The sequence below is a fragment of the Canis lupus genome, chromosome 17 (assembly GCF_011100685.1).
Source record: "Canis lupus familiaris isolate Mischka breed German Shepherd chromosome 17, alternate assembly UU_Cfam_GSD_1.0, whole genome shotgun sequence".
Classification (NCBI taxonomy): Eukaryota; Metazoa; Chordata; class Mammalia; order Carnivora; family Canidae; genus Canis; species Canis lupus.
Window position 1 is genome coordinate 49,301,474 of NC_049238.1, and position 23,509 is coordinate 49,324,982.

Here is a 23,509-nt window from a genome sequence, read left to right on the forward strand (position 1 = left end):
CCAAAAGAGGAAAGTAGTTTTGGTATTCAGGAAGAGAGGGATGAATAGGTGGAGCATGGGGAATTTTTGGGTGGTGAAACTATTTTGTATGATACTGTAATGGTAGATGCATGTCTTTATGCATTTGTCAAAACCCATAAAGCTATCCAATACTAAGAGTGAAACTTAATGTAAACTATAGACTATTGTTAATCATAATGTATCGATATTGGTTATTAATTGTAACAAATGTGCGACACTAATGCAAGTTGTTAATAATAGGGGAATCTATTCATAGCAATAAATGCCTACATTAAGAAAAAGGAAAGGTCCCAAGTAAATAACCTAACTTTACACCTCAAGGAACTAGAAAAAGAAGAACAAATTAAGCCCAAAGTTAGTAGAGGGAGGAAATAACAAAGATCTAAGAAGAAATAAGTAAAATAGAGACCAAAAAGGTAATATAAAAGATCAAAGAGGATAAGCTGGTTTTTGGCATCCCTGGGTGGCGCAGCGGTTTGGCGCCTGCCTTTGGCCCAGGGCGTGATCCTGGAGACCCGGGATCGAATCCCACGTTGGGCTCCTGGTGCATGGAGCCTGCTTCTCCCTCTGCCTGTGTCTCTGCCTCTCTCTCTCTCTCTGTGTGTGACTGTCATAAATAAATAAATAAATAATATTTTAAAAAAAGAGGATAAGCTGGTTTTTGAAAAGACAAAAAAAATAGACAAATCTTTAGCTGACTTATCAAGGGGGGAAAAGTTTCAAATAAATAAAATTAGAAATTAAAGAAAATGTATTACAAGTGAAAGCACACACATACAAAAAATCAGAAGAGAGTACTGTGAACAATTATATGCAAACAATTTGGACAACTTAAAAGAAATGGATGAATTCCTAAAGATACAATTTACCAAAACTAAATATGAAAAAAAAAAGAAAACCTGAACAGACCAATTACTAGTAAGGAGATTGAATCAGTAATGAAAAACCTCTCAACAAACAAGAGTTCAGGAACAGATGGCTTTACCAATGAATTCTACCAAATATTTAAATAAGAATTAATACCAATCCTTCTCAAACTCTTCTGAAAAATAGAAGAAAAGGAAATACTTATTACTCTGATATCAAAACCAGACTAGGACACTACAAGAAAACAAAATTACATGCCAATATCTCTGATGACCATAGGTGCAAAAGTTCTCAACAAAATATTGGGAAACCAAGTTCAATAACACATTAAAAGGATCTTGCACCTTGATCAAATAGGATTTATTTCAGGAGTGCAAGGATGGTTCAATACCTACAAATCAATCAGTGTGATATACCTCACTAACAAAATGAAGGATAAAGATCATATGATCATTTCAATAGATGCAGAAAGCGTATTTTGTGAAATTTAATGTCTACTCATTATCAGGATGCCTGGGTGTCTCAGCAGTTGAGCGTCTGCCTTTGGCTTGGGTCATGATCCTGGGGTCCAGGGATCAAGTCCCATATTGGGCTCCCTGCAAGGAACCTGCTTCTCCCTCTTCCTGTGTCTCTGCCTCTCTCTGTGTGTGCCTCTTATGAATAAATAAATAAAATTTAACATCTACTCATTATCAAAAATCTCAATGAGCTGAGTAGAGAGAGAATGCACCTCAACATAACAAAGACCATATATGACAAGCCCATAGCTAACATCATACTTGGTAATGACAAGTTGAAATTTATTCCTCTAACATCAGGAACAAGCCAACTCTTACTATTTTTATTCAACATTGTACTGGAAGCCCTAGCTAGAGCAGTTAGTCAAGAAAAAGAAATAAAAGGCATTCAAATTAGAAAGGAAGAAATAAAAGTGTCTGTAATTGCAGATGATATAATATTATATATGGAAAACCCTAAAGATCCCACCAAAAAACTGTTAGAACTAATAAACAAATTCAGTAAATTTACAGGATACAACATCAATATAAAAAAATCAATACAAAAAGGTACATTTCTATGTACTAATAATGAACTATCAGAAGGAGAAATTAAGAAAACAATTCTATTTACAATGGTAAAAAGAATAAAATACATAGGAATAAATAAATTTAACAAGGGAGGTAAAAGACTTGTACACTGAAAACTATAAGACTGATGAAAGAAATTGAAGAAGACACAAATAAATGGAAAGATATTCCATGTTCATGGATTGTATAAATTAATATTTTTAAAGTGTCCATGCTACCCAAAGCAATCTACAGAGTCAATGCAATCCCTATCAAAATCTCAATGGCATTGGCGTTTTTCACAGAAAAAGAAGAAATAATTCTAAAATTTGTATTAGGAGCCTGAATAGTCAAAGTGATCTTGCAAAAGAACAAAGCTAGAGATATCATGCTTCCTGATTCAAAAGATATTACAAAGTTATAGCAATCAAGACAGTATGGTGCTGGCATAAAAACAAACACATAGATCAATGGAAAATAGAGAGCCCAGAAATACACTGACACTTATCTAAGTTCAATTAATTTATGACAAAGGAGCCAAGAATATACAGTGGGAATGATACTCTCTCTGATGAGAAAACTGGATAGGCACACACATAAGAATAAAATCAGACCACTATCTAACGCTATCACACACACACACACACACACACACAATTCAAAATGGATAAAAGACTGATGTAAGACCTGAAACAACAAAATTCCAAGAAGAAAACACAGAAGGTTATCTCCTTGGCAGTCTTTGACAGAGAAAGACAAATATTGTATGGTATCATTTATATGTGGAATCTAAAGAACCAAACTCATAGAAAACAGATTACTGGTTGCTAGAGGTAGGAGTTTGGGGGTGGGCAAAAGGGGTGAAAGTAGTTAAAGGTACAAACTTCCAGATATAAGATAAATGCATTCTGGGAATGGAAGGTACAGCATGGTAACTATAGTTAGCAATCTGTATTGTGTATTTGAAAGTTGCCAAGAGAGTAGATTCTAGAAGTTTTCATCACAAGAAAAAAAATACTACTATGTGAGGTGATAGATGTTAACTAGACTTCTCATGGCGATCATTTTGCAATATATATACATCTATCAAATTAGTGTGTTGCACATCTTGCACTAGTACAATGTTATATGTCAATTATACCTCAATAATAGGAGAAACTGTTTGTGGAGTGGGTAGGAGGAAGTCTAAGTTCCTACGTACTATCTGCGGAATTATTCTGTAAATATAAAACTGAATCTGTTGATTATTTTAAAACCTGTTGACCAATTCAAGCTAACACTGATGACATACTGATTGCAGAATGTCCATCCCAAGAGCTGAGAGAATTCCGGCTGCTTTTGTGTGCACGGACCCAGTGAGGGCTTTACAGAGTAGCCAGGCTTAGTGGAATTCAAAATTAAGGTTCTTGGTGATTACTGTTCTTGAAAATCTAGTATACAAAACCAGCTTTGAGAAATTCTTAGTAACTCACTTTCCTGATAAATAGTTTATGTAGTCTTTGGTTATTAATAAAGGTGGCCCTCAGTGAAAATACATATGGCTTTCCCAAAGAAGGGCGTTGGCATTTTGGACAAAAACTGACTCAGTGAGGGACCCTCGCCCAGGCCATGTGTCATAAACCTTATGTGGTTACTGCCATTCTGGACAAGCAAGAACAGAATGATGGGAATTCTGCTCCTTCTGAGTTCTAACTACAGCACCAAGGTTATCGTTTCCAGCAACTGTTGAGTTGCTCAGAAATGGAATTCTGTAAAACCCAAGACTCAGGGCAGTGGCCCTGGCCAGGGATCCCTTGTCTTCCATTTTGCTTTGGTGACCTCAGTGCTTTGTAACTGAAGAATATTAAGGAGAAATACCAATTTTCAGTAATTCTTGCCTCTCCCTCTTTTGTGCTATGCCCACAGACTGCCGTTCTATCCACATTGGGCTTTCAGTCCCCAGTTACCCTCAAAGGAAAAGAGACCAGCAGGGACGACTTTCAGGCCTTCAAAAGGTCTGCTGGGGTTTGCAGCCAGACAAGCCACAGCAGGAACTGCCTGGAGTGGGGAGCAGGGGAAGCAGCCGGGACAGCCATGTGGATCACGTCAGCAGGATCCGTGAGTTTTTGAGAGGTGTATTTGGGGGAGCCATCTGCTGGTGAGCCTAGATGGGGCAACAGGGCTGGGAGATTGTCTGGAGACTCAGTGATGTCCTGCTGAGGTTAGGGCTCTCAGTACCCCTGCTCAGCTGCCACTGCAGACCAACCTCCCTGCTCAGGGACACCTTGAGTCACGCTGAGCCCCATCTTTCTCTGGTGACTTTGAGACTTCCGCTCTGATCTGTCCCAAGTGATTTCATGCTTTAATTATTTCTCTCATTTTCAAATTCCTAGGGGCCACACAGTCATTGTCCTAACCACAAACATGACTATTTAGCATGAGGCATTGTGCTCAGTAAACTGAATTCCTCACCACATTACCTCTATCCTCTTTCCTCACCTGAACGCCAAGGAATGGTACAGAATGGTCTAGGCACCTGCAGGATAGCTTGCAGACCCCTGGGAAGCTCTCTCCTAGGCCGACAAATCCCCTGGGGTCTGCTGCTGCCACTGCAAAAATTAGTTCTGGGTTGATTAAAAAATCAGTCTTTTTGTTCCTTTGGTAGAAAGAAAAGTATCAATCTTAAGAGAAGTGAAAAGACTGGAATCCTTAGAGCATAGCTTTGACTTTTTATTCTTTTGAGACTTCACTGTTTGCAAGGACATGCTTTCACCCCAGCATATTCTAAATCTGCCTGATAAATGGTATTTCATTGATCTCTATTATATATTTCCATTATCTTGAATAAGGCAAAATTAGTTATTTTACCATGAAACCTTCAAAGTGGGGCACCTGGGTGGCTCAGTCGGTTAAGTATCTGCCTTCAGCTCAGGTCATGATCCCACGGTGCTAGGGTGGAGCCCCAAGAGTCAGGCTCCCTGCTCAGTGGGGAGCCTGCTTCTCCCTCCCGCTTGTGCTCTCTCTCCCTTGTGCTCTCTTTTGCTATCTCTCTCAAATAAATAAATAATTAAAACATGTAAAAAAAACAAAACAACTTTCAAATGAATGTTAGAGGCAGTAATTGTCTCAGCATCTGTAGGAAGAGATCTGACATACATGTTCCCAAAGGCTAACTGAGCCACCCCCAACCTTGCAGCTGCCCTGAACAACTGCTCTCCTAGGCAACACATCTACCAAGGCCTGTGGCTTTTCCAGAGTAGACATGTCTAATGTGGGAGATGGGTTAAGGGAAGTCCTTTGGAGCTGTCTAGCATAAGAGATGAGCTCTGATGAAAACATGTATATGCACACATATACATGCATATACATGCACATGTAGGTGCACAAGTGCCAGCTCAGAGGTGGGAACATCAGAGACCCAGAGGAGAGCAAGCCTGTTGGGAAGACCTGCTCCCCATGTTGGCTCTGGATGCCTCACCCTCACTTTCTGGGGCATTCTCCTATATAACTCCACCGCCTCCTCCGACATTTAGGGATGAGATTCCCCCCCCCCTTTTTAAAGATTTTATTGATTTATTCATGAGAGACACACACACACAGAGAGGCAGAGACCCAGGCAGAGGGAGAAGCAGGCTCCATGCAGGGAGCCGGACGTGGGACTTGATCCTGGGTCCCCAGGATCACACCCTGGGCCGAAGGCAGGCGCCAAACCGCTGAGCCACCCAGGGATCCCAGAGATCCCCTTTTAAAATTGAGTTTGCTGGGTCCCTCCTGAGGCAGGAAGGACATAAATAACATGGTAGGTGTGTGGTATACACTTAGTATATGTTAGTTCAACTAATACACATTAACCCAATCTAAAAGCAAGGACCCCAAATATTTTCCCTCTACATGTGGATATTGATTTGGTTTGGCTGTCTTTATTGGTACTGAAGGCTTAAGAGATCTTTCTGGTGGGAGGGTTGTGAAAAATTATCAAGGTCTTCTACCTGGGTGTTAACTCTGGGGTCACTAAAAGATTAAAACCATCCCAAGATGTGCAGTAAAGGAGGGAAAGGCTATTTTTCAGCTAGGCATTTGAGCCTCATATTGTGCCTCATTCCAGTGCCTTAGGATCAAGGATATATTTCATGTGGTCTTCAGTTCACATTTCTAATAAGGAAGGAGCAAGGGTTGGGACAGAACACGTATTTTGTCTCTAAAGCGTATCCTCCATGAATAGTTCCTGAAACAGGCGATTTCCAACATAGGTGCAAAGACAGTTAGGATTCTTTTAGACTTCGAAGCTTTGAAACAGGGTCATTTTCTTGCCTTTGCGTACCTTACAAATTTGTGTCTTGGAAGGATATAACTTGGAGAGAGACTTGGGGAAAGGAAGATGGAAAAGCAGAAAGAATGAGGATCATTCTAGACCTATCATGCCCCTTGGAGGTAGGGGACATGCAGGAAAGCAAATTAAAATGGATTTCCCAAAGGAAGCCTGTATTTTCTCTCTCTTCTTCTTCTTTTTTTTTATGATAGTCACAGAGAGAGAGAGAGAGGCAGAGACATAGGCAGAGGGAGAAACAGGCTCCATGCTCCGGGAGCCAGACGTGGGACTCGATCCCGGGTCTCCAGGATCGCGCCCTGGGCCAAAGGCAGGCGCCAAACCGCTGCGCCACCCAGGGATCCCCTTTTCTCTCTCTTCTTGTTCTTTGACATCTTAAAATCTGGGTCTCCTGGAATTATCAACATATATAGCATTCCCTCCCCAGCTGTGAGGACTATTCTAAAACAAACAAAAAAATCCTATTAGTGAGTTAGTGACCTTAAGATCTTGAGGGGAAATTAGATTTGAGAATCCAGGTTTGCTAGCAAACCAATGAAAGTCCTAATAAATAGGTAGTTTTTATAAACCATATGTTAGCCGGGTGTCCTTATTCTTTGAGTATTAGCTAAAATGGACTCTGGTCTCCCTGGCCTCATCCTGGAGGAGATCCATGTCTTTGCCTAATTGCTGTGTATTCCCAGAGGCTGCTGGTCTCAGTGTCACCTGTCATCCTGTCATCCAAGTCCCTGCCTGGTGGGCTTGTCATCTCCATATGTTTCACCTCCTAGACCTATTCTCTGCCTTCACCTCCAGGCCAGCTCATGCATGGAGTTCAGACCTTCTTTGGTTTTCCCAGAATTGGCCACGTATGGCATACATGTGAATGGCAGGCTTTGATGGAGGGTCAGAACCAAGTTTAACATTGCAGAGATACACAATTTTTGAAATGAGATACTAGATATCCCCGTTCTTAAAAATCCTCTGGCCACTTGAAATTTCACACTGGGCATTTTTCTCTACAGTTCCAGCCTCCTATCATATTTTGCGGAGACTCCTGCCACCCTCTGCCCCCTCCCGAGTGCCCTCGCACCTCCTTGCTCTCAGCGCAGAGCCCCTTCCATGAGCATACACTCAGTCCCCTCACTTTCCAATCACATCAATTCTCTTTCCACCCCTTCTTGGCTCCCAGCACATTTTCGCACAGCTGAGGCCACATAATGGGTTACACCAAACACACAGACCATCGCCTCTGCGTCTAGCCTGTCTAGCGTTTCGGTGGCCTCGAAGATCTGAAAGGGGCTTGAGGCTTCCTTCTCCCCCTTCTCCCTCTGCAGACTATGTCAGGATTCTGTGTGTGAATTGGGCCCCCATGTCCCTGACGGCTCGGGCAGGAGAAGCAGCCACTGTCTTTGTTGATTTTAAATAACAATTTCTTTACTGTGTTTATACTCACTAAAACAAAGCGATAAAAAAACACATGCTAATTGAAAACTATCTCTAACATTGTCACACATCTAAAATGATAAATAATCGATATGCTACAATCAATTGCCTTTTACTATTTTGGCTCCCCAGAAGTGTCAGAAGTTCCTCCTCCAGGGCTTCAGTGTCATTGTTCTCTTTTCTCTGTGGGGTCTCCTGCAAATGCTCGAGGTCTCTCTGATCTCATATTGAGATTGATGCCCTTCCTGGGGAAGGCTGAGGGATCTTTTATTTGAATCTGGTTGAATCTCCCTATTTGCCCAACACATCAAGATCCTCCAGCCTTGGTTCCATCCAAAAGTCTGTAGGGGAGCTGGCAGTGCCCTTGCCAAGCTCTTCTGGTCCTCTGATGCAGCAACTCCCTCAGGCAGAGTCAGGGCCCAGGCCAAGGTTTCTTTTCCTTGGCCTTCCTTCTTTTCTTGCTTTTGGCCTGTTCTTCTATTGTTTCACTCCCCTCTTTTACTGATTCCCCATTCTTTCTCATTCTAACTATTTTCCCTTCAGTGACTCAACATTCTTTATAACTCCTACACTTGTGGTTCTTAAGAAGGTACACAGAAGAAAATTTCCATACCCTAGAATTTCATATAAGAGGCACTCATGATTAAGAAGGTAATTTGATCACAAGTATCAAAAACCTATCTGAGCTGGCTTGGGCAAGGAGGGCGTGTGTGTGTGTGTGTGTGTGTGTGTGTGTGTGTGTAGGTTATTACAAGCCCAAAGAAGTCTCTCACAATCCCAAAGCAAAATAAACAGCCAGGATCAGCAAGTGGACACCATACCTCTCAATCCCCTCTCCAGGACTGATGGCCTCTTCCCCTGCCTTTCCTGAGGGTCTACTCCATTCCCCTCTTTCTATAGCCTTTTCTGCATCTCTGTGCCCTTGCCTTCCAGTTTACATGCTCTCTCTTCCAGAGACCATTGAGAAAAGCTCCAGTTATCTTAGAGACTCAATTCAAAATTTTCGGGCTTGGGTCAGATGTCCCATGAACTGTTTGTGGTCTAATTAGCTATAGCCAAGAGGCATAGGTAATACATTCCACAAACACAGTTGCCTTTGGGGGTGTGTGGCTGGTCTGATACCCCCTAAAACTACCAATGACGGGAAGGATTCCTGTTAACACCAAAGGAGGTATATTCTCTTCCTCTTCTCTCAGAGGGTACATTTGGAGTTTTAGGACAGATTCCTAGGAACAAAACTTTACTGTCCATGAAATGAGGACTTGGGGCCTTCACATGGCCTCTCAAGACCACCCCCCTCACACAGTTGCAAGAATGATTTTAGAACCCTAGGTCAGTTCCCATTTCCCAATATTCAGTGACCTTCAGCTACCCAAAGTCTCCACTCGGCTCTACTCACAGCAGCATTTCCTTGTCCTTGGCTGCTTTCTTGCCAAGCCTAATCCAGCTGATACACTCATGAGTGTTAATCAGTGAAATTCATTCACCCAGCAAATATTTATTGAGTGCCCATGCTGGTGAGCTCTGTGCTGACTCCAACCTTGCAAAGCTGGCTATCTAGAGATTTGTGTGGAGCCCAAGAGAGAGGGAGGGAACTTCTGAAAGCCCTCTGAAAGGGCTCACCCAAAGCCCAGGGCCCCAGGACCCAGTCCTCAGCTTGACTTCCAGACTATCCTCATAGCCTTCTCAGTCTTTACTAGGAATTAAAGGCTTGCTGGTATATAGTATACTAGATCATTTTGTGCTTTGCTAATCCAATGACTGGACAGTTCCCACTCAGTAAAAGCACAATGCTACTTGCTTCTTTTATTGTGCTTCTTGATGCTTGCTCCAGCACTGTTATGCTTCTCCGAGCAACTGCTGGCACAGTCCAGTCCTACAGCCATCACTATGTGACTCTCAGCTGTGTGCTATCAACCACAGTGGCTATTACCTGTGGCATTTCTCATTATGTGGATTAACTTCTGATGTGCTGCATGTGCATGGGGCCCACAGTGCATTAGAGTCACCCTGACCTGGGAGCCCAACATGTGGTGTGCCAAACCCTCTATGGGAAGGAGGGAGGGGAAGACAGGGTAGAAGGGCCTCAGGGTAGCGTGGGAGCGGCATGGGCATTTAGAGGTTGAAAAGGATTGAGCCCTTAGAATATTTAAAAGAATGTGGGGTCATACTTGGTCAATAATGTTCCATGAAGCTGGTTTCTCTCTGTCCCCAACCTCAAACCCAAATTCCTGATCCTCTACCTCTTCAGCTACTTCTGCAATGGAAGTGCCAGATACCATCACTCAGTGGGTGTTTCTGAGAGCCTGTGGACAGTGAGGACTGGCAATAGTGGACTTGATGACTGGTAATAATGGAGAAAGGTATCAGACCTGTTGGCAACAACAATAATAGCGATAGCATTTATTGTGTGACTGGTGTATACCAAGTACTGCGCCAACTACATTACATATATTATCTCACTTAATGGCCACCACAATCTAATGAGATAAGTGTGATTAGCCCCACTTTATAGATGGGGAAACCAAGGCTCAGAGAGCTTAATGCTTTGCCAACATCCTAGTGCTAATAATTAGCAGAGTCAGGTGTTAAATCCAGGTATGGGCTCTTAGAGCACCACACAAATAAAGAGAATCCTTTGGCATCCTTGGTGATCTCTCTTTGGGTGTTTCTGTGGTGTTTCTGGGCAGTCCACAGCTCCTGACCCAGTATTGCATGTAGTAGCTGCCCAGTGGCACTCAGGAGGAGATGGGGTGACTTCAGTCACATGGTAGTGTGACCTGGAGAGCCTGGGACCCTGGAGGAGGTGCCTACATCCTCAGTATCCTGTCCTGTTGAGAAGCCCACCATGGCAGAAACTCCTGGATGGTGATGTTTGCTTGAATCCCAGCACCTAAACAGATACCTCTGATCTGCTGCTGCTGTTTTCTCAACTTTAAAGTGGGCATTCTAGATCCTTGAGCCTCATGTATGAAAATGTGGTGAGTGGGGCCAGCTGCAGGTGGGCAGTGTTGGGTGGAGGATGTTAGAAAACTTTGCTTTCCTCTGGGATCCCCTAATTTGGGGCTTGGTGGGGCCATCTATGATGTAAACTGGGTTTCCCATTTTTCATCTGTGAAGTAAAGGGCTTGGATTCGACAGTGGCTAAGCTCCCTCCTAACCCTGAGACTTAGAGAATTCAGGGCTCAGTGCCCCTTGGAGCAGCAGCCGCCTAGTGACCTCTAATCAACCTTGGCACATTCTAAGTACTCAGTAAGCACTTGTTGAAATGAACCCAGGAGATTAGGAGTGTCTCAGCAGAGCAAAATAATTCCCTGTGGGGTTCACCGCACACCCTCGAGTAACCAGTCCTCACTGTCCACGGGCTCTCAGGAAACACCTACTGAGTGATGGTATCTGGCACTTTCGTCGCAGAAATAGCTGAAGAGTTAGAGGATCAGGAGTTTGGGTTTGAAGCTGGGGACAGAGAGAAACCAGCTCCATGGAATATTATTGACCAAGCATGGTTGCTTTGAAACACGAGACCCCACAGCAACCCTCCCTAACTACCCCACCTCCTCTGGGGCCGTGTAGCCAGAGAACTCTGCCTTGGCAGCCACTCTCCAGCCAGCTCACCTGCAGCCAAGTCTCTTAAGGAGGCCCCAGGGAGTCTCCTGGCAAATCCTACTTCTGCCTTTATAAAGGGGCCTGAGGAGAGGTGCTTGGGCTCTCCTGGAGCCCTCATAGTGGAGGGGGGACGGGGCAGTTGCACCAGCGCTCTCACAGGACTGCTGCTGCTACTGCCCTTGCTGCTGTGAAGACCTGGCTGCCTGCTCCAGCCTCTGAGGCACCACTAAGCCCTTCTCTCCTCTCTCTTCTCTCTCTGGTGCACTTGGGACCCCCGCCCCTCACATTGCTCTCTCACATTTTCTCTCTCTCTCTCTCTCTCTCTCTCACACACACACACACACACACACACACTTCTCTCATACCTCCAGTACCTTTAATTCACCCTCAATACAGTATTTCTTTCTACTCACAATCTCTCTCACTTACTACATCTCTTTTCTCTCCCACACACAGTCCTCCCTCCACCTCTGCAGTCTTTCCCATATTCCCCCCTCCCCTCCCATCTCTGGTCTCTGTCTCTTGTCTTCTCTCCTCCACGCCACCCCTGGTGCTTAACTGGAAACAAAAGTGAATTTTTTGTGACCTGGTGGGGAAGAGGACGTTTGGAGGCAGTGGCCAGGGGGCAGCAGCAGAAACAGACTGGGGCCAGAGGCAGTGCCAACAGCCGGAGACCCCAGCATTCAGCCATTCCAGGGAGCAGGTAATGTCTCAGACAGAGCTACTTCAGGCATCCTGCTCTCTGCCCTGTCTCCTCTTTCTGTGATTGTTTCATTTACTTGTCTTCTTATTTGGACTTGAAGGGGAAAGGGAATTCCAAGCTTAGGGAGCAGTAGGTACCAGGATCCAAGGAGTAAGGTGCCCTCCTCTTCAGAGAACTGTGTATGGTCTGATGTGGCTGGGGTCCAGGCTATCTGGGATTGAGGGTGGCTGGGGTCTGGAGTGTCTGAGGTCAGGGATGGCTGGGGTCAAGGGTATCTGGGGTTAAGGGTGACTGGGTTCCAGGGCAACTGGCTGAGGAACATGGTAGAACCTAAGTAGGCAGGTAAGGGCCAGATCACAAGGGATGTTTTATTTTTTATTTTTATTTTTTTATTTTTTTTTAATTTTTATTTATTTATGATAGTCACAGAGAGAGAGAGAGAGAGAGAGAGAGAGGCAGAGACATAGGCAGAGGGAGAAGCAGGCTCCATGCACAGGAGCCCGACGTGGGATTCGATCCCGGGTCTCCAGGATCGCGCCCTTGGCCAAAGGCAGGCGCCAAACCGCTGCACCACCCAGGGATCCCACAAGGGATGTTTTAAACCATGTCATAGACCTTCGGCTCTAGGTAATACAGAGCCTATTAAGGGTTTTTCATATAGAGAGTAACATTATCAAACCTATATTTTTGAAAGAGTAGTTCTTGAACTGTGATTTCATGGAGAACTGGTGTGTCTCTCAGAATCAAAAAGTCATAGTCTTCTCCCAATTTAAAGAAAAAATAAGGTTATTTGTTCAATTAGTTTTTCTTCTGTAAAATTTCCTTAACCTTTGATGTCTGCTAACAAGTATTAGCAACCAATAACCCAGTGAAAGGACTATGTTTAAAGTAATGGAAAAATTCAGAAATAACATTCATCTAAATAAATGTCGTAGATTGAGCTACATACAGATAAATTAATAGTATTTTCTGCTAGTAAAATTATTTCTTACTCCTATGCAAAAGCTTTTACAGTGCTGCCCAAAGAGCACCATGACTCCCAGGAGTGTGTCACGTGTACATGTTTGAAATGTTTTAAAAGCAAACTTTGCTGCCACATAGGGAATAGAGGTGGATTATGCAACCAGAGACAGTGGGAGCAGTAAGGCTCTCGCAGTGTTAGGAACAGGAAATAATGAGAACCTGAAATAAGACAGTGGCATTGGGTAGGAATAAAATGGAGAGAGCTGAAAAATATTTAGGAAGCAAGAGAAAGAAGTTAGTATTTGATTGGACATGAATGGTGAGAAAGAGGCTTCAGGAGGGAGTACAATATTTCTTATCTCGATGGCTGGGTAGTTAGCAGTGCTATATCATTCAAAACTGAGAAGGGCAGAGTTAGGGTATTGGAATAAGGGAACCATTATGAATATATTGAAATTGACTTGTGAAGGCTACAGAACTCCCAGATGGAGTAATCCAGTTGACAGTTGGAAATGCTCAATACAGGCAGGTCTGGAGGCATGAGTGACCTCATCTATAGGGTGACACCATGAAGAACACAAGATGGTGTAGGGTGTACAAAGAGAAAAGAGAAGGCCAAGGAGAAATCTCAGGAAAGATGAAGATTTATGTAAGACAGGAAAGAGGGGCCAGGGAAAGATATTGAGGAGTCCTTGAAGAGATAGGAAAATATATCAAGAAAGTACTGCATTATGAGAGCCAAGAGTAGCATGTCAGTTCAGAGGGAGCAGTCAGCACCACTGATGACCCAAAGAGATAGGCCAGACCTGCTGGTTTGCTTGGTTTTATTAATTTACTGGTTTGAGAATAAGATAACAAGATCAATCTGAAGACAGGGTTGTATGCTCAGGTGCATAGCATAAATGAGATGAGCAGGGTATAGCAGGGAGTAGTGGGGGTTGTGGCAAACTAAGATGCATATGCCCATTACACTGTGTGTCAACTATACTCAAATAAAAGGACTTTTAAAAAGTGGATATGCCCATCTAAAGGAAGCAGCCATCACTCAGTCCTAGTTGATTTTTGCCAGGAAGGAATGTAGGCACAGTCATCAGAGCATCTGAATTTTCAAGAAAAAATAGAAATCTGGATTGTTAAATGAAATATCATAATTCTTTATGTTAGCAATAATTTCAAAAAAACTTTTATACTATGTGAGAACTAAATTAAGCATATCTTTGAGTTGCCAGTTTGAAATCTCTGTCCCTTAGAGTGATGGGGCTGAACCAGTTGCATCAGGTTGGAAAGTGACTGGGTAAGGAGAAGGTGGAGACCACTCCTTCAAGAAATTGGAGAGAAAGGAGAGCTTGGGTGGCAGGCAGAGTCAGGGAAGAGTGTTCTAGAGTAGGAAGGACTGTTTCTAGGCTGGGAGAAAAATAGTGGAGAGATGAAGTTGAAGACCAAGGTAAGGAAACTAGTTGATAAAATTATGACCCAGCAGAAGGGAATAAATGTGGCCAGAGATTAAGCTGGAGGAAGGACTCCTTTGTTCAAAAACGAACTACAAAGTGGTAAGGGTACAGAAGAACTGGATGTGATCGATTTCACATCTAGAGGCCTTTAGTTCCTTGGTGGAGTAGATAGGAGATGGATCAAGAGGCTTGAAGAGAGGAGCAAAGGTTAAGAATGGCATCAAGGGGCATGCTGACAAGGATGATTGGGAAGTGGCTGCACTTCTAAGACCTGTACTGTAGGATGGTTGTTTCCAGCAAGGCCCATGAGCCTGGGTGCTGGGGTTGGTGGTGAAGGGGATTAGTACCTGTTACACTCCCGGCCCATGTCATGTGTCTTATACTCCTTATCCGATTTATTTCCTTGTTCTTCCCAACAATCCTGCTCACTCAGACTGAATTCACTCATAAGCAGTGGCAACTCTTGGATTCATACTTATGTCTAGTTGGATTGCAAGCCCATTGTGCACCTCCTCTCTACCAGACCACAGTACCACACTGCCTCTCTCTGTGCCCCCAGGACAATCTTTCAGAAGTGACTGGGTCAATGAATTCTTGTTTGGGCATTGGCTGCCTGGTTTTACTGGGTAGTCAAGGATTAAGAGTGGGGAGTACAATGACAGAGTAGTTGAAATTATTGACCATTGGGTATCCATGGGGAAATAAGTGAGGGTCAGTGGGTATGATAAATTGCAGGGATGCAGGGCCTTGGAGGAAGGGGAAGACTTGATGAAGCCCAGGAGACAGTCAATGAAAGACTGAACCAGGGCAGGGGCAAAGGGATTGGTGAGGAGGGAAATATTCTTAAAAACTTTCAAATGGGGGTGGAGGTGAGAGAAAGTAGTTGAGGTGAAGATGACTCCAGGGTGTCTAGCCTGTACAGTTGGGTAGACAGCCGTGCTTTTAACCAAGGCTTTCCTCATCATGTCCTGCCCCTCTCTTACTCACCATGCTCTAGGCACAATGGCTAGCACACTCTCACTTCAGGGTCTTTGAAACACATGGAGCACTCTTTTTTTTTTTTTTTTTTCCAGAGGTGCAGAAATGGCTCATTCTCTTCCAAGTCACAATTCAAACAAACATTCCCCAGAGAGGTCTTCCTTAACCAATCTAATATAGTTCTCTGGTTGCTTTGTTTTCTTTTTCTAAGATTTTATTTATTTATTTGACAGAGTGAGCACAAGCAAGGGGAGCAGCAGACAGAGGGAGAGGGAGAAGCAGACTCCCCGCTGAGCAAGGAGCCTGATGTGGGGCTCAATCCTAGGACTCTGGGATCATGACCTGAGCCAAAGGCAGATGCTTAACCCACTGAGCCACCCAAGTGCCCCTCCGGTTGCTTTATCTTTTTTTTTTTTCAGAATGGTTGAAATGATCATTTATGCTTTTGTTTACCTGTTGATTATTTGTTTCTGCCACTAGAACAGACATTTGAGACAGCAAGGATGTATGGGCCTTCATCCCAGCTTTGTTTCCCAACACCTGCAACAATGCCTGGCATATAGTAGACTTTCATGAAATACTGAATGAGGGGAAGGAAGGAAGGGAGGCAGGAAGGGGAAGCATGTTGGGGAAGGGCACATGTTCATGTTGGAATGCTAACTTTTGAGGTGCCTGAGATACACCCAGGAGGTGACATCCCTGGGCAGTCAGAAAGCAGGCCAGGATCTCAGGAATATGTTGTCACCTACCCATGAAGAAGGTGGGCTCTTGTGGCACACCAGTACAAGCATGTCCTTTCACAGATTGACTGCTTCTTCAAGGCCAACACTGGGAGTTGACTGGTTTTGGGGCCCAGTGGGAAAAGGGGTCCCTCTGGGTTTGGTATGCTGAAGTTGAGTCAGAGTTTTTCTCACTTCTCACTTTTCTGTTTCCTATCCTTGCTGTCACCCAGCTTTGGCCATTTTCTATCCTTCTTCATTGTCAGCTATAAGACCCTGGAGTCTGAATCCAAACTAAAACCTTTTATCCCTTTATCTCAAAGAATATCTCACCCACATCCAATTCCGAGTCCTGAGTCTAGCTTCACCCAGAAGCTGGACTTAGTTTTACTAAATTAGGAAATACTTTTCCCTTGAGCTTGGCTCTGGCTCCATTGCAATTGGCCTTGCAGCCCTTGTCCTCCTCCAGGCCATTCAGCAGATCCTGCTGCCCATTTTTTTTTTTTTTTTTTTTTTTTTTTTTTGCAGGGTCTCCAGCTGCTGAGCAGCTCCAGGACATCCTGGGGGAGGAAGATGAGGCTCCCAACCCCACCCTCTTCACAGAAATGGACACTCTGCAGCACGACGGAGACCAGATGGAGTGGAAGGAGTCAGCCAGGTGAGGTGCAGTCCTGGGGGAGGGGAGGGGAGGGCTCCCCCCTGCGGTCTGCCTGGGACCCAGGCTGAGCTGACCCTCCTGGTGGGAAGGACCAGTAACCAGTGGCATCTTGCACCTTGAGTTCTGCTGGGGCACTCTTTGGCCCCTAAAGACCTCCACATCTGCCTTCCTTGGTGTCCAGAACTAGACTGGACACTAAGGAGCAAACAGATACTTATCATTTTGTCTTTATTCTCAAATTAAAATCCAAGTGGGAAAGTAGAACAAACATACATGACACCATGAGAGAATAATAACAAAAACATATATTCTTTCTTGTCAAATGGTTCAAACTAAATGTGATAGAAGGGAAAGCACCAAGGAGCTAGGGTAGGCAAGGAGGGCTTCCTGGAAGAAAGAAATGTAGTCATGAAAAATCCAGGTGGAATGGTCCAGTGGGCCTCTGAAGCAGAGTTTGAAGTGGGACAAGCAGAGTGGAGCTCTGGAGGCACATGTGGGGTGGGGGTGGGGGGACAGAGGAACTGTGTATATAGAGTCAGTAGAAGGAAAAAAAAGAGTCAGAAGACTGTTGAGGAACCACACGGTGAAGACATGGAGCCAAGGGAGGATTGGAGTGAGTAGCAGTGTTGGCCGTACCCAGTGGCTGGGACAGAGTGGCCTTCTACCTGAACTGGCCTGATCAGCAACACCAACTGCTGCTGAGAGTCTAAGGAAAAGGAAGGATATGGTAGGAGGTAGAAGGGCTGGTGAGAGTGGAGGGACCCTGGGAAGGATGTTGAGAAAGTCCGGAAGATGGACCATACCAATGTTTCTTGACCCTTTTTTTTTTTTTTTTTTTGTATTAGTGTGCCCCTTACCCCTGAGAAATTTTAATTCAACTTTATTAAATTATTATTTGATTTATGTCTAATGAGAGGAATAAAATACTAAGGAACATGATTCTGTCAGATTGGCTTGAACTTTGGAGTGCCATAAATCATGGTGATTGATATTTGAAATTTTTGCTCCCCCAAGACCCCTTTGGGGCTGTTGTTGCCATAGTTGAGAATGCCTGGACTGTCACCTGTATCTAGGACTGGCTCTTCCCAGGCTGCTCCAACCATGGCCTGGGCTCTTCCCTTACCCATTAACCTCCCTCACCTGGGCAGTGACTCTGTAGAGTGGGGAAGAGCAGGTTTGGACATCCCCAAGCCTCTCCCCTACTAATCTCTCCCAGAAGAAAGGCCACTGGGTGGACTACCAAATCCCTGCTGGCCTTGGGGAAGGAATGAATTCCTACCTCCTGGCCTGCCAGAAGCCCTTGAGCCTTGACCTATCAGCCATTCACTGAGCCCTTACTATATGCTAGATAATTTCCAGGCTCCTCTCACTCAAGCTGCACATTGCCCCTAAGGAGGTGGGAGCTATTATGATCCCCATTTTATAGATGAGGATACTGAGGTTTAGAGGGCCATATAGCTTGCAAAGGTCAGTGTGCTGGCTGCTGAGCCTGGGATCTAGCTCAGGCCTGTCTGACCCTAGCCTAAGGGCTTCTGCACTTTGTGTGCTTTCCCTATTTTCTCAGCTACCTCCCTCCCCATTCCTCTAACTTTGAGAGACTCTGTTTGGGTTTCCATGGGAATACATGAGCCTGGAGGCAATTCCACTGGAATGGGACATAAATGGAAAAAGTCACAGAGACCAGAGCATCTATTCAGGGCTGAGAAGAGAGGGGTAGGGCATTTTATTTTATTTTATTTAAAGATTTTATTTACTTATTCAAGAGAGACACAGAGAGAGGCAGAGACATAGGCAGAGCGAGAAGCAGGTTTCCTGCAGGGAGCCCAGTGTGGGACTCGATCCCAGGACCCTGGGATCATGACCTGAGCTGAAAGCAAACACTCAACCATTGAGCCACCCACGCATCCCGAGTAGGACATTTTAAATGACCAGGGCCTGGTCTGGACTCCTGTGGCTTAATGTCTCTGAGGAGCTTGTACTTCTCCTCCCTTCCTTGTCTAAGATGGGCAAATAGAAGGAATGTTGTGAAGGGCCTTCTCAGAGACCCAGGAAAAAGAGTGTGTTTTCCCCACTGGGTGAGGTCTGTATCTGGTGCCAGGACCAGACTTCCATGAGGGCTTATCATGTACTCCCACAGAGCCTCAGGGCCCCCAGAGACCTGATTGTCTGTCATCCTAGGCAAAATACTATTTCTGATCTCTGAGAATGGATCCATAGAGCCTTCTGCACTATAGACCCTGTAATGAAGCTTATAAACTGTAGGAGATGATGTTTCTAGAAGGAGGCTTTTCCTGAAATATAAAGGGGTCTGATCTGAGTTACCATCTGCAAGCTGATAGGTTTCCCTGCAAGGCTTTCTGAGGACAGCATCTGAGGTGATTATGGAAGGGTCCTGAGTGGACCTTAAACCAATAGTGAGAGGAAAGTTATGGCTCAGAGAAGTTAAAATGGCTGAATGCAATTCCAGGCAGATGTGAGGGAGAAGCAGCTTGGAGGCCAACTTGGGGATAGGAAGCCATGGGAGGAGAGGAGCTCTGACCTCCCTACCTTGAGTCCCAACCCCCCCCTTTCTCTACCTAGCCTCTTTTAATCTTTTGTCCAGCTAACCTCATCAGGTCTCCAGCTCATTGCTGGAGGTATGACCAGCAAGCCTATAGAAAGGTCAGAGAGAAGGGCATGACCATTGGCCAACATGTCCACCTTGGCCTGAACAGTTGTACTAAGAACTCCTCCAGATAAACCACAACAGTAAAGGTACCTGGGGACAGCCATATCCTCCCACAGAAGATCAGGAAGTATTTCCCTCACCTGACAGGCTGGGAGATCTACTCTGGGAAGCTAGAGGTCTTAGAAGTCTCCAGAATCCAAGAATCTGCGAATCCTAGTGGGTTCTGGGCCTCCTTGGGGGTAACAGGAGAAAATGATGGTGGTGTGGGGGAGTGGACAACCCCTTACACAGACATTTAGGCCCTGGGAGAGTTGCAGGCCTATACCACATCAAAGGGAATGCAGGAAGGGACCCTTTAATAAAAGTATTTAATTTGCTGCAGGAGTGTTTGCTTTATTGAGTTAGGAGATTAACAGAGTGAAAATCTCAAATCCGCAAGGAATTTTCTCTGGTGGTACTTTGTCGGGGGTTATTAGTTTGGAGGATGTTTTGAGCCCTTGACGGATTTAAATGGCTTTTTGCGCTCCACTGAAGCCTTGCCCCTGTGCACATGATGGGGACTGTGTGTGCAGGCGTCACTTCTAGTGTGATCAATGCTAGTAGGTCAGGCTGTTAATGAGATAGATTTTTACTAACTCAGCCTCTTTAGCATTCCCGGGAGGAAAATGCAGCTGGCTGTTTGCGGATACTGACCTTGCCTGAAGGGAGGGCTGGGTCAGGTGGGAGTGGGCACACAACCCCCTCACTTCCAGCAAATAATTCACCCAGCATTCTGTCTTCTCTCAAGCCCAAGTCGGCCTGGCTGCGAGGACAGGAAGAGAAGAATGACCTGGGCTGGAACCCACCCAAGTGTGGAGGGCCCTTTGGGGTTACTCAGAGACAGCCAAAGCTCAGAGCCTTCCAAGAGTTCTCAGAGCAAATTCCAAATCCAAGCTGCCTCTGATCCTCCACTCAGAGTGGACCAAGCGAGTGAACTTTCCAGAGGTTCTTATGAGACATACCTGCTTTGATGATGATTGTGTGATAACCAGGGAAAGGGCAGAAAGAAAAGCAGGAAAAGTGGGTCGCTTAATTGGGTCAAACCAGATCCATATATTTTCAAAAGCATCTTACTTGTGGAGATGCTTGCACACTTCCTATGTGATAGAGGGGAAAGCCTGAGCTTTGTCTCAGCTTTGAAATTTCTCCCATTTAAGATCTTGTAAAATGCCCCCCTAGTATCATTTCCCTGCTTAGTCTGGGGCAGAAGGCACCCCCAGCCCTCTGCTCACTACTCACCTGTGATCACATGTATAAGTCCAGAGGGGCCTACTTTGTGGATTAAAGCAGAATAGGAAGCTGAGAACTCTTAGCACAGAAGTCAGCAAGCCTCATTCATTCATTTAACTATGTTTTTAAAAGATTTTTATTTACTTAGTTGAGAGAGCACACATGTGCACATGCTGAGCAGGGATTCCTGACACGGGGCTCCACCCCAAGACTCCAGGATTATGACCTGAGCCACCTAGGCACCCCCATTCATTGAACTGTTATTTACAAAGTGTTCACTGTCTGTAAGCCTGAGCCAGCTGCTGGAGATACCAAAATGAACACAGCAGATACTGTCCCTGCTCACTTGGGCTTTCAGTTGAATGGGGCATAGAAGTGGATAAAAAGGCATTTGAGGATGGGGTGCTGTGAAAGCATAGTGTAGGGGCACCTAGCCCAGACAGCAGGGGTGAAGGAAAACAACCGGGAGCAAGAGGTATTCACGCTGAGACCTGAAAGATAGGTCAGAATTAGTGAGGAGAGGGTATGGAAGGGGGGAAAGGAGAGGTCCCTGGAGCAAGGAGGATGGACACACAAAGGAAAGGGCAGAAATGCTCTGTGGCTGGGCTGCAGAGTGAGTGGCCAGAGTTTACATTGGGCTCCACTCTTGGTGTTGGACCTACTGTGGGTCTGGACATGTATAAGGACATGCATCCACTTTTATGGTATCATATACAGTAATTTCACTGCCCTAAATATCTTCTGTGCTCTGCTTATTTGTATCTCTCTCTCCCCTAATCCCTGGAAGCCACTGATCTTTTTACAGGATTTGAGACCTATCTTAACAGGGAGAATTGGCAGGGTTTAGTGACAGGTGGCATGTTGAGGATCAGGACAGTCAGGGAGATGCCCAGCTTTCCAGCTCGAGCAAGCAGGTTACTCGGGATAGCAATTTAGGAAACACAAGAGGAATAGCAAGGTTTCATTTTGTTGGGTATTTTGTTTTGTTCTGGTGGATCTTGATGATGAGTTCCCTCTGGGACATGTTCTGTTTGAGGAAACTGCAAGGGGAAGTGTCCAGCAGGTCGGCATGTAGAGATAGAGGTCTGGAGCTCGGTATAGAAGCACAGATTTGTCAGTGATCAAACCCATTAGAAAAGGGTAAAGTTGGGGCACCTGGGTGGCTCAGTGGTTGAGTATCTACCTTTGGCTCAGGTCATGATCCCCGGGGTCCCAGGGTTGAGTCCTGCATTGGGCTCCCTGTGGAGAGCCTGCTTCTCCCTCTACATTGCTGCCTCTCTCTGTGTGTCTCTCATGAATTAAAAAAAAAAAAAAAAAATTTTTTTTTTAAAGGGTAAGGCCCTTGAGGTCTGTGAAGTGAGGAGAGTTGCCAGGGCAGAACCTCCAGATCACTAACATTTTGAGGGATGGGCAGAGGGAGTGGAGCCCACCATAGAGACTGAGGAAGAGCAACCAGAGAGGCAGGAGGGAAACAAGAGGGGTGCTGTGTCCTGGAAACCAGGGGCAGGGAGACATTCAAGATGGAAGGAGTGGCCAGGGGCACCTGAGTGGCTCAGTGGTTGAGCATCCGCCTTTGGCTCAGGTCGTGATCCCAGGGTCCTGGGATCAAGTCCCACATTGGGCTCCCACAGGAAGCCTGCTTCTCCCTCTGCCTATGTCTCTGCCTCTCTCTCTGTCTCTCATGAATAAATTAATAAAATCTTTAAAAAATTAAAAGGAAGGAGTGGCCAACAAAGGAGGGAAGAAATGAAGAGTATCCATAAGATGGAGAGATGAGAGCAGTCCCGGGTGGCATGGGGTAGAGGGTGGAGAAATCAGAATGGAGGGTGGGTTCAGTGGAAAAATTCTTCTAAGATGCTTGTCTGTGGAAGGTGGTAGTTAGGACTCTCAAGGGAGGCTTTTGTTCTGTGTCTGTAAGCATAAGAAATCTGAGCATACTGAATGCTGATGGAAAAAAGCCAAATGAAAGAGAATGGTTTAGGAGCTGCTAGGGGGCATGGGGGTGGTGGGGGGAGAGGGGAAGGGGAACCCTGAGCCCCCAGCTAGGAAGGCCATATCCCTTCTATGTGACAGGCCTGAGGGAGCAGGGCAGCTGCAGTGAGATGCTTGGGGGTTCCTCGCAGGAGTGGAAGGGCTGGTGACTGCCAGTGCCATTTCTTGTTGGAGGAGGTGAGGAGCCCACGAGCTGAGTGTGGGAGCTGCAGGTAACCAGGTGGTCCTGAGGCAGGTGAGCTGCTGGCAGGCCTGGGGCCTCCTGTTTTCCTGCAGTGGAGTCATGTGTGGAGATTTGTGGCCAGATGAAAGTTTTTTTTTGTTGTTTTTTTGTTTTGTTTTTCTTTGTTTTTTTTTGTTCTTTTTTTCTTTTTTTCAGATGAAAGTTTTTAAAGTTGTTTGACTGGCTACTTACTTCCTGGTCTGAATAGTTACACTGTCTTTATCAAGCCGCTTGCACATCCAATAGCTAACATTGTCCTTCCCTCTTCCTCCACTAGTCAAACACTGATATCTGACACTTATGCTGAGAAAGTGGGCAAAAGCGATTTTATGCGAATCAGAACCTGGACCAAGGCAACGTTCCCCCAGGCCTCAGAGTCCCTGCTTGCAGCCAGCACTCTCCCCTGCGAGCTGTGTGTCTATCCCCAGGGACTTAGTGATCACTTATAGTAGCACAGCTCAGGGTAGGAGATGCATGAGGCCCCAACACCCCTAGAGGGGCCACCTTCAAAGCACCTGCCATCAGGTTGGGGAAGCACCAGTGTGCACCTGTGGGGACAGCCAGGCAGTGACACAACACCATCACCTGGTGGG

General features: G+C 45.3%; 1 protein-coding gene across 8 annotated transcripts in view; it reads left to right on the top strand.

Annotated features, from left to right (window-relative positions):
- The window catches only part of SLC4A5 (solute carrier family 4 member 5), a 108,242-nt gene that overhangs the window by 26,260 nt on the left and 58,473 nt on the right, over window positions 1–23,509 (top strand). For all 8 annotated transcript variants that reach the window (XR_005372547.1, XM_038561722.1, XM_038561727.1 and 5 more), the window contains 2 exons: window positions 3,861–4,052; window positions 16,635–16,764. Coding sequence is in view for 7 of the 8 variants with exons in the window: in XM_038561722.1 (XP_038417650.1) it covers window positions 3,861–4,052; window positions 16,635–16,764 (322 nt within the window). In the remaining variant the exon portion in view is untranslated. The remainder of the gene's footprint in view (window positions 1–3,860; window positions 4,053–16,634; window positions 16,765–23,509) is intronic.